The sequence below is a fragment of the Drosophila albomicans genome, chromosome 2R, assembly GCF_009650485.2.
Source record: "Drosophila albomicans strain 15112-1751.03 chromosome 2R, ASM965048v2, whole genome shotgun sequence".
Lineage (NCBI taxonomy): Eukaryota > Metazoa > Arthropoda > Insecta > Diptera > Drosophilidae > Drosophila > Drosophila albomicans.
Window position 1 is genome coordinate 15,761,835 of NC_047631.2, and position 9,794 is coordinate 15,771,628.

General features: G+C 44.6%; 1 protein-coding gene across 1 annotated transcript in view; it reads right to left on the bottom strand.

Moving 5' to 3' along the window:
• Positions 1 to 1,998: 1,998 nt before the first annotated feature.
• Positions 1,999 to 9,794, bottom strand: part of LOC117573681 (protein timeless homolog) — a 63,454-nt gene continuing 55,658 nt past the window's right edge. Inside the window, exons 12-18 of the mRNA XM_034257027.2 lie at positions 7,818 to 7,910; positions 7,659 to 7,707; positions 6,714 to 6,855; positions 4,634 to 4,839; positions 4,270 to 4,358; positions 3,850 to 4,053; positions 1,999 to 3,725 (exon numbers count right to left, since the gene is read on the bottom strand). Coding sequence (XP_034112918.2) covers positions 2,170 to 3,725; positions 3,850 to 4,053; positions 4,270 to 4,358; positions 4,634 to 4,839; positions 6,714 to 6,855; positions 7,659 to 7,707; positions 7,818 to 7,910 — 2,339 coding nt within the window. The 3' untranslated portion in view covers positions 1,999 to 2,169. The remainder of the gene's footprint in view (positions 3,726 to 3,849; positions 4,054 to 4,269; positions 4,359 to 4,633; positions 4,840 to 6,713; positions 6,856 to 7,658; positions 7,708 to 7,817; positions 7,911 to 9,794) is intronic.

Genomic DNA, 9,794 nt, shown 5'->3' on the forward strand with positions numbered 1-9,794 from the left:
CAGCTAAGCAATACATACGCACGAATACATCCACAGAGATATCCTTAATGAACTCGTCGTTGGAGAATACAAAAAAAAAATACAGCGCGCAACTTGATAATCATTTTGAGGCATCCTTAGTCCTGGTGTCAACTTCAAATCCAGCGCATCTTGTGAAGCGACTTTCATACACCACCATTCAACCGAATGTCTCTCCCCTGCCGTGCAACAAAGTTCAGCATAATTTACGATGTATTAAGCGATTTTAAACATAAAGTTCCTGTTGTTGCTACTTTTTTGCAACGTCCTTAGACAGGCACATAAAAAGGTGTGGCATATACATAAGAGTATACCCAGCACCCTACTCACAACACCTCCAGACCCAAGCAAATGCTTACTTTTTTGAGGACGCATGCAGTTGACATGTGCGTTGAGGTTGATTAAATTAATGAAATAAATTATGAGCTGCTTTTAAATTGAGTGTGCGCCATCTTGAAATTAATAAAGTGGCTGTAGGCAGTGGCCATGGCAGTCGTTCAACCTCTTCACTTACTTCTACAGCATTTTTTTACCTGTTCACTTTTAAAATACGGGGAAATTAATTACAAGGAGCCATTTCTAATATTATAAATATGTAAAAGCATTTAATTATCCTTAATAGTTAGATACTAAAAGTTGAGTATTTTAATTCCAATCTCAAGTTTTAGAATTCGAATATAATTAAGTTTATATTTATTATGATATTAATGTGTTCAATTACAATAAAGTGAATAGGTCTCTCACAGTCAAAACTTTGCTTTTGCTCTTCTCACGTGTTTAATTTAGACAAAATAAAGCATTTAAGCCAACGACGATAAGCAGATGACAGGTGACAGGCGAGAGGTGACGCCGTTTGGCCTCTGACGTGTTTGCAATGGCTTTGCGAATGCTCAAACTTATGCACGCACTTCAATAGATCTGCATTTTATTACGCATACGCAACGGTGTGCAGTAAAGATAACCATATATCTTATTATCCAGTTAGCTTTTTTGACGTTGCTGTCTGCAGACACATCTCGCATAAGGTTTCTGTTTGTGTTTGCTACCAAAAGCCGTAAAGATGAATTTCGAATGAAATTCTATTTGGGTTTCATCTTGTTAATGTCATCGTTGTCTACATCATTGCCAAAGCAAAAAGATACGTATTAATACAAGTTCCTTTCTCGGTTTTTTGAGGCACACATTTCAGCACAGTTGCTGTCAGTCTCTCAAGAAATGCAATAAAAGCACAATATGCGACTGCATCCCATTTACAGAGCATGTCGTAAGTCTAATGCAATGGATTTCAATAGGACAACAATGCCGCCTGCTTACTCACTGCTCACTACTCACTGATGTCCAGTGCTGTCCTGTGTATGTGCTGGACTGTGAGAAGTGACCAAAACTGAGAAATTTCCAACACTGTACTGCAGTTGTGAGGACTTGCTGGGGCTTAGGGCACACGAACATGTCGAGAAATGGGTGCAATGCAATACAATTGCTGCTACAACAACTGCCAACTGCAACGGCAATTGCAGCACAATAACAACAATGCCAGTTGCGTCAACAAAAGCCACCAAATTAGCAGACACACACACACACACAGGCACTTACACACAACAGGAAAAGGACTGCACAGTGGCCTCCTTAACAATGGACCAGCACAAATTGCCAGCCATAGGGTGAAACATGAGGTGGCAACGAGAACAAGAGACATACACGGAGAGAGAGATAGAGAAGTTCTCCCTATCGGCCAGTGACTTTTGCTACCTGACAGTGTGGGCTGAACGGAGAGGTGTGTGTCGGTTGCAGTCTGACATATCCTGATGCATTTCATAAGGCGCCTTCATAGCATTTACCAAAATGCCCAAGTCCAGAGATTCTGAATAAAAATTAGTGTGTTTCATTCAAGTGATCTGTACGTGTTTGGACTGTTAATCGTTTCCCAACACTCTGTTATCTCACCTTGCACTCAAATGCACAGATTTGCAATTTCAAAACTACGAAGTGTTGTGTGAGACTTTATTTATTCTCCAATTGTTTGACATTGATATTAAACACAAAGTTGGCTGATAGAGTTACAATAAAATTTCAATTAGTTGTTCTCCCTATGTTAATTGACAATTACTAGAAGCAGCAGCATCAAAATTAAAGCAGTAACTAAATTATATGCTAGAAATCATCGTCGTCGTCATCATCATCGATGATGGCCACACGACGCCGCTTGGCTGGCTCTGAGCTGGCTGGCTTTTTGCGTGCCAGAAAGTTGATATCCTCATCATCTGTATCTGCCTCATCCCGTTGGCCATCTTGCTCATTGTCACTGCGTGGGCGTTTGTTTGCCTTGTTGGGGGGCATGGCGCCAGCATCATCGTTGTCGCTATCCGAGTCAATTACATTAGCACGACGTGTGCGCTGCAAGGACGACGACGACGACAACGACGATGTCTTGATTGTGTTATTTGCCTGCAATATGGCATTCTCTTTGTCATGATCCGACAGCACCACCGATTCTTTTTCTCTCTGTTCCTGTTCCTTCTCCTCTTCCTCCTCCAGCTCTAGCAATCGTGCCCGATAGTCTTCCGAGTTGAAGTTAAATGCATCATCGTCCTCCTCATCCTCGGCAGCGGCAGCATCAGACTCAGCTCTGGCAGACTCACTCAAAACCATATCGCTCAATTGGATTTTAGTGGCGCGTTTAGCTTTCAATTGTTCAAATAAATCATCCGTATTGGGCTTGCCAGGCCGTTCCTGGTCCTCCTCCGGTTCCGGTTCATCCTCACTGGACACATCAGGCCGCCGCTTCTTGCGTGCCAATTTGCGGGCTATTTCATTTACTTCCTCGTCATCGTCCGAGTCCTTTTGTTGTTGCTTAGCCTTAGTCTTGCGCTGACGTTTTCCCTTGTCCTTGCTGACGCTGGCTTTAGAAAGCGGCTCGCGATGTTCCACCTCATCATCGCTTTTGCTATACATGATGCTTTCCAGTTTACGCTGCTGTTCAGCCGTTATATTGTCGGTTGTTGCCTGCTTTCGCTGCCTGCTGCACTTGTCCAGATAATCCTCCTCCTCTTCGTCCTCTTCATCTGTGTTGCCAACCGCCGACGGCTCTTCCTCCTCTTCGCTTTCATTGTCTTCTTCAACTTCCTCTCCACCTACGATTTTGGCGCGTAGCTTCAAATCCGCCGCATTCAGATAGATTGGAATACGCCAATAATTTTCCATTCCTACAATGGGCGGCTGCAAGCCCAACGCAACGAGCATCTTTTGGAACTCACTCTGCTCCATGGCCTCCTTTTGTACTTCCTGCAGCGGCAAAAGCGGCACGCCATCCTCATCTTCGGCAGCCTCTTCAATGTCCTCGCTGGCTTCCTCTAGGCTCTCCTTTAACCAGTCAATGGCCAGTTGATACTTTTCCACGTCCACCTGTGATATTAAGGCACGAACTGTGCCTATATCCAGAGGAGTGCGCACGATTTGGCGTGGCTTGGCTTTGGCAGCTTTTTTTGGTTTAGAGATTGCATTCTCGAACATCGGTTCTTCCATATAATCTTCACCACCGCTTTCGTTATCGCTCTGCGGTTGATTTTTAGACTTTCCCTTGCTCTTTTTTTCCTTGACAGGCATAATCTCGGATTTGTCTGCTATCAAATGAATTTGCAGCATGCGCTTGATGATCTGTTGCTTATTGCGACGCTCTCCGAACTCCGCCACAATGCGCTGCAGACAGTCTGAGAGGGGAAACAAACACATAGTATTGATTAATCAATTTGCATAAATATTTGCAAAACTTGTACTAGACAGCAATTGGCAATGTTTGTATTGCAAAGAACTGGCATGAAAGCAACTACTCACCTGGCTCCAAGCGATGCTGATCGTATAAGCTGCTTAGCTCCTCGTCCTCTTCCGGCTGCCAAAGGTTTTTGCCGCCCAGCGCGGCTTTGGTGGACCGCTTCGTTGGCGCCTTGAAGTGTATGTCCATGTCCTTCAGCTTCTTCAGTATGCCGCGTCGTGTGCGTGTCTTGTCTACCAAATTGTCCAGAATCCAATCAATCACATCTGAAAGAGCACACACAATTGAGTTGCAGTTGTTGCTTGGTTTTCCTTTTTCCGTATTTCGTTCGTTTTTGTTGGTGTTGCTGTTGCCGTTGCTGTTGCTGGTTGTTCCCTCTGATTGCTTTCATTCATTTAGCGTAAATTGGGTTTTAATTTACAGTCGAGAGGGACAGTGTTTCGTTGGTTGGTCAGTTCAGTTTGAGTATTTGTCATAGTTACCCTTATCGGTTTCTGGATTCCGCTGATTCTCTTCGAAAAGGAAACGCAACTCCACCTCTTGTTCCTCGGTCCAGGCGCCTTTCGTGCCGCTGCAAAACAATAAACAGAACACAGAGCTAAAGCTGAGCAAGTTCCTCTAGGCAGCCAGGCTGACTGGCTATCATCATTTATCAACTTGGTGGAGGTCCCCAAACTAGCAACTAAACGACAGGCGCAGACAGGGCAGCCAACGGCTCAGTCAATCATGTGCCCATTGTGCTGATGGCCCTTTAACCCCAAAGTGACAGAGACCATCACCCTCGTCTCCTCTCTCTCTCTCTCTCTCTCTGGTGTGTCTGGCCTGTGTGTGTTCCCCGTTACTTACGTTTCGTAGACATCACAATAGCCAGTCTCCAGCTCATTCGCCTCCCGGATGCCTTTGTAAAATAATAACTCTGCATAGATTTTTGGATTAGTTGGTGCTACTTCGACAAATTTGCGTAGCACATAGATGCCCAAACGACGCAACTCCTCCTGATGGGTGTCACGTTCAACGCTGAAGACTTGTTGAAAGATGCGAAACAGCTTGGCCTGTTGGTTGAGGTTGGACGATGAGTTTAGTGGGGAACGAAGAAAATGCCACTTCATATATTCATATTCAAATGAAATGTGCCGACAAAGACACAGCTCGAGCCACAAGTCGAGTGGTCTGGGTTCTTTAGCTATCCTGACTGCCATCCTGTGGTTGCCGCCTGCGGTTCGCCTGGCTTCTGCCAAAGCAAGATATCATTTGCAGTCGGCAAAACTTTATAAATGCCCGCCCCTCTACAGTCTCCCGCTCCTATCTGTGCCACTGTCGCCGCCGCCGTCAATCCCCCCCACAGGACTGTCCACTTTTGTGCCCTGTCGGTTTTGTGTATCGTTGTCCTTGCTGCTGGCTGTCGTCCGTATTTGGAATTTAATTTATCCTATGATTGCGCAGACCCATTAGTGGTTTTGACTTTGCATATGATGCTACTTTTGTTTTGCTTGGGGTAACTAACCCACTATAACCCACTCTATCCCTTTTTATCCCTACCGTCCTATCTCTTTCTGTATCCCTCTCCCTATTACATTCTCTGCTTTCATTCCCCTTTCCCCGCCGTCTGTTTGCATCTTTTGATGGACACTGGACATGAGGAGCAATGCCCATCTGTGACTGAGCTGCAGACACTGAGCCGGTTTAGATGGCTCCGATACGATACGAGCATGTGGCTGTCAGACTGAGAGACAGACAAACTGACTGGCTGTCTGGCAGACATGGTTAGTGGATACATTGGAGTCTACTCGCATGTCTGCTGCGCTGTTTAGTGCACAGAATGCGCCATTTTTGGTTACTTAAGTGATCAGCTGTAGTATAGAGGCCCCAAACAAATTTAAGCCAAAGTTACTAAGCGATGGCGATGACGATGACGATGTGGAACGAAGGGGAGAAGGAGAAGCAGAAGGCAGGCCGCAGCAGCCTGGCGCTGAATGTGATTTATGAACTCTGCTCAAAGAAAAGTTTAATTGCCAGCCGTGAAAAGCAGCGGCAACAGCAGCAGCAAACGCAAACACAAAAGCGGCGCATAAAATATCTAAGCGAAAAGTGAAAGCCATATTAAGGAAGCACTTCTCAAGATACTCTAACCGACATTTCAAAAAAAAAAAAGAAAGATAAAATTGTAGAGCTAAGAAAGAGTAAAAATTAAAATCAGAGTGCAATAGCAATTTAACACGCTTTAAATGGTGTTTCGAGAAATTTAATTGTGTTATATTTAGAGTTCAGCTGATGAGCTTATTGATATACATATTTTAACTACCCTATACCCTATGTTGCGAGCAACACAAGCGGGCATATTTGAATGCCCGCCGCCCCTCGTTTCCGTCCTTCAGCAACAGCAGCAGCAGTTAAAAAGTAAAACCCAAACAACTCTGCGGCTCAAGGCAACGCGTAAAAGGCTTAAAAAGTTCAAATTCCAGCTGACAGCAGAAGGACTAAAAATGGGACAAAACAACTTAGAATGAGAGGGAGCGCAGTCATTGCGTAGCGAGCTCGTTGAGAAATATAAAGAACGCGCAGTAAATATCGTTTGTGGTTGCCACAAATAGAAAAAAATAAAAAAAGGTTCGCTTAATTTGTACAAATTACCATAAAAATGAAACCAGCGAGAAAAGAAAAAAATTGGGCGCCTTTGGTGTGGAGACACACACAAAGAGTAGGAGACGCTGGGAAGGCTAAGTCGCAGTGTACTTTTTGCATTTGACGCTGATTTATGTGCTCCTAGTGCGGCACGGACACAGGTCCCGACAAAACAGAATTAAAAACAGCAGGCAAGCAGCCAGCCGGATTGGCAGCAATGGAGTCGGAGCAAAACAGCAGCGAAATCATTTCGCTGTCACATTAAGAGGTCAAGGGGCAGGAGTTGGGGGATGTTGGTACTCACCTGATAGAGCATGCCGGGGCAGCTCAACCCGTAGGCAATGCGATGCAGGATGGTAACAGCCGCTTTTAGCGCCTTTGTCGGTATCTGCGTCCAGTCAGTCAGCACTAGAGTGCAGGCCCGCACAATTTTTGGATGCAGCAATCTGTGGGGTTGAATTTAATCATGCTCGTAATTCAGTGTAGGTTGTCGGGGAAAGGCAATGGCAATGGCACACAATTATGGTAAGAACTCCAATTAAATTATGCAAAATTTAACTAATTATGATTTAAGCGTTTATCCGGTACGGCGACATATACAAAGCAAGAGAGAGAGAGAGACAGAGAAAGAGAGAGAGAGCTACACACAGAGGGTGAAAAGTTTTAGAAACATTTCAAAACAGCCAGCAAAATAGCAGCACAATTAAAATAAAACCCGCAACGCAAACTTGACGCCATTTTAATATAATTGTTGTAGCACTGACTCTCGCTCATGATGTTATTGTTGTTGTTGTTATTCTTGTCGCTGTGGCCATTTAAAACAAAATTCCCCTTGTCCCCGCACTCGGCTCTGCGACATTCGACAGCTGTAGCTGTAGCTGTAACTGGGAGCGCCAAGTTCGTGGCCATAAAACTTTTGGCACAAGTAATTTCTGACGCTAATCCTTAATTAGTAGCCGGGAGCTGTTACGTTGACGTTGGCGTTGGCGTTGCCACTTGGTTCGCTTTTTGGTTGCCTTTCAATTAAAATTACAATTACAATTACAATTTTCAACACAACCATCAATGCAAACCGCCAACAAATACCCATAGAACTTTTCCCAAATAACAGGCAATAAAATGTGGCTAAAAAACGAACAAACAAACCAACTTAATACTCAAATGGCCTTTGGACTCTCTCTCTCTCTCTCTCGGCCTGTCTCTCGCTCATTTTGTATCTCTTTCTCTGTCTCTCTCAGGGCTTATTTACCTGCGAGCAAAATCCTCAAATTTAAACGTTTTCTCTGTCAGTCCATTATCTGTTTAGAAAATGAGAAACGGAAGGGTGAAAGGAAACAGGCAAATGCCATTAGTTCAAAAACGTTTTCCCTCTTTTTTTTTGTATTTTGTGTTCGGCTTCAATACTTGCCTCGCTCTTCATACTCCTCATTGGCCTCATCCTCATCACCATCCTGGTCATCATTCGCGTTGTCATCTGCAATCGGCGCGTCTGCGGCATCAACTGCAAAATAAATCAAAATAAAATTAATTAATTACGGACATTTTTTTATAAAGGGATTAACTTTAGGATTGTTCTAAAATTAAATTATACTGAAGAAAGACAATGAAATTGTCATTTCTAGGCAACTCATTTGTTCGTCTATTTTTCGAAAATTCAATTTTGAATTTCGTCGAACTAAAGGTATATTAAGATAGTACTAGTTAATGGTGCATATGTCCTTTGTGCACTCACTGAGTTCACCACTGTAAAGTGAATCATCATTGAGTGCAACCTCCGCTAGAAATGAATTTGTTTTGAATGAGTGCAGCGAGTGCAGCACAACAAGCGCTTGGCAAATGGCCATTAACAATAATTACGATTGCAGCAATGCACAAACAAGTGCACTTCAGCTACAGTTCACAGTCCACACACACACACCCACAGAGACACACACAGACAGTTAGTCAAGAGCGCACTTCAGTGAAATAGAATGAAAGCATCAAAGAGGGACGTTACGGGTCAAGGCATGCGGCAAAAGAGACTGAACTAAACACTGCAACAATGCAACACAAATCGCATGCCAACTGACGCGGATGGATGCCAAAGGATGTGCTATTGCAGCAGCAACAGCTCTTCCAGTTCTCCAGCTTTGGCTGCACCTGAAGTTTACCCAAAACGGCAACAAAGCCAAAAAATGGCAACGAGTTGCAACTTCATTATGCAGTTGCAGCTTGCAACGAGCAGCAGAGCCAAGTTATCTGCTGCTGCGTGTGTCGCTTTATTAACATCTTGAATGGGCGGCGAAACCGAGGACAACAAGCTGCTATGTATTTGGGTATGGGGACAGGTTGTTGTTGTTCTCTGTCTCTTTGTTAGCAGCGCTGTGCCCCATCATTAAAATACAATTTTCTGTGTCAGGTTCAAGCTGCAGCACCAAACACACAGCAGAGACACTCAGACAGACACAAGGATAAGAACGAGAGAAAGAGAGAGGGAAATGGAGACACACGGTGTGACAACGAACATGACTACAGGACTAAAGCGATGTTTGCGAATGTCCTTTTTGGGGGGCAGCTTTCGGTGCCTTGCAGCCTGCATTTGTTAGGAGGCGCCCAACAGGATACGGGAACAACACGGCCATTAAACATGAACCTCGTTACGGCGTCAATGTTGCCTGTGCTCATGCACAGGGCCCTTTTGCTCTTGTTCTTGTTGTCGTTGACGTTGTTTAGCTTTTGTATGCGCCCTGCACTTTCTGGCCACACTTAATGACTTTTGGGCACACATACAAACACACGCACCTGCCTGACCTTGTCTATGTGCATATGTGTGTGTGTGTGATGCTCTTGTATCCTGTGCCAAACGTGCTCCTTGTTGAGTTTGCGGTCTGCAGCAGACAATCGCCCACTCCGACGATTATAACTATTTTTCGGCAGCAATTAATTTGAAGTTTAACACGCATCGCTGGCCCAAGAGACGACACAACACCAACAGGAGACGCACATGCGAAACATTATTACATAATGTGGTCTACTGCCATAGGCAGCTGCCAAGGACAAAACCCAGCAGCAAAGTCAACGCCGCTTAGCTGCATATTCACCATCCAGCAGCAGGTAGAGGAGCTGCCTCCCCATCAACAGTGGAAGTGCAGGAGTTTGTCCTGATTGTCTACGCAGAGCACACGATGCCGAGCGGCTGCTTAAGCAACTGTGGCCAAGACATAATCCTGGCGCACCACATGCGTACGAGTAAACAGTTTCAAGGACTCGCAAATGCAAACAGGTGATGACAACGACAGACAAACGCTATAAACAAAATAATAACAAAGCGAAAGCAGCAGCAAACAACACAAAGAGCAACAAACTCACTCACGAAATGTGAGAGCAAACCCAAGAGAGAAACGCA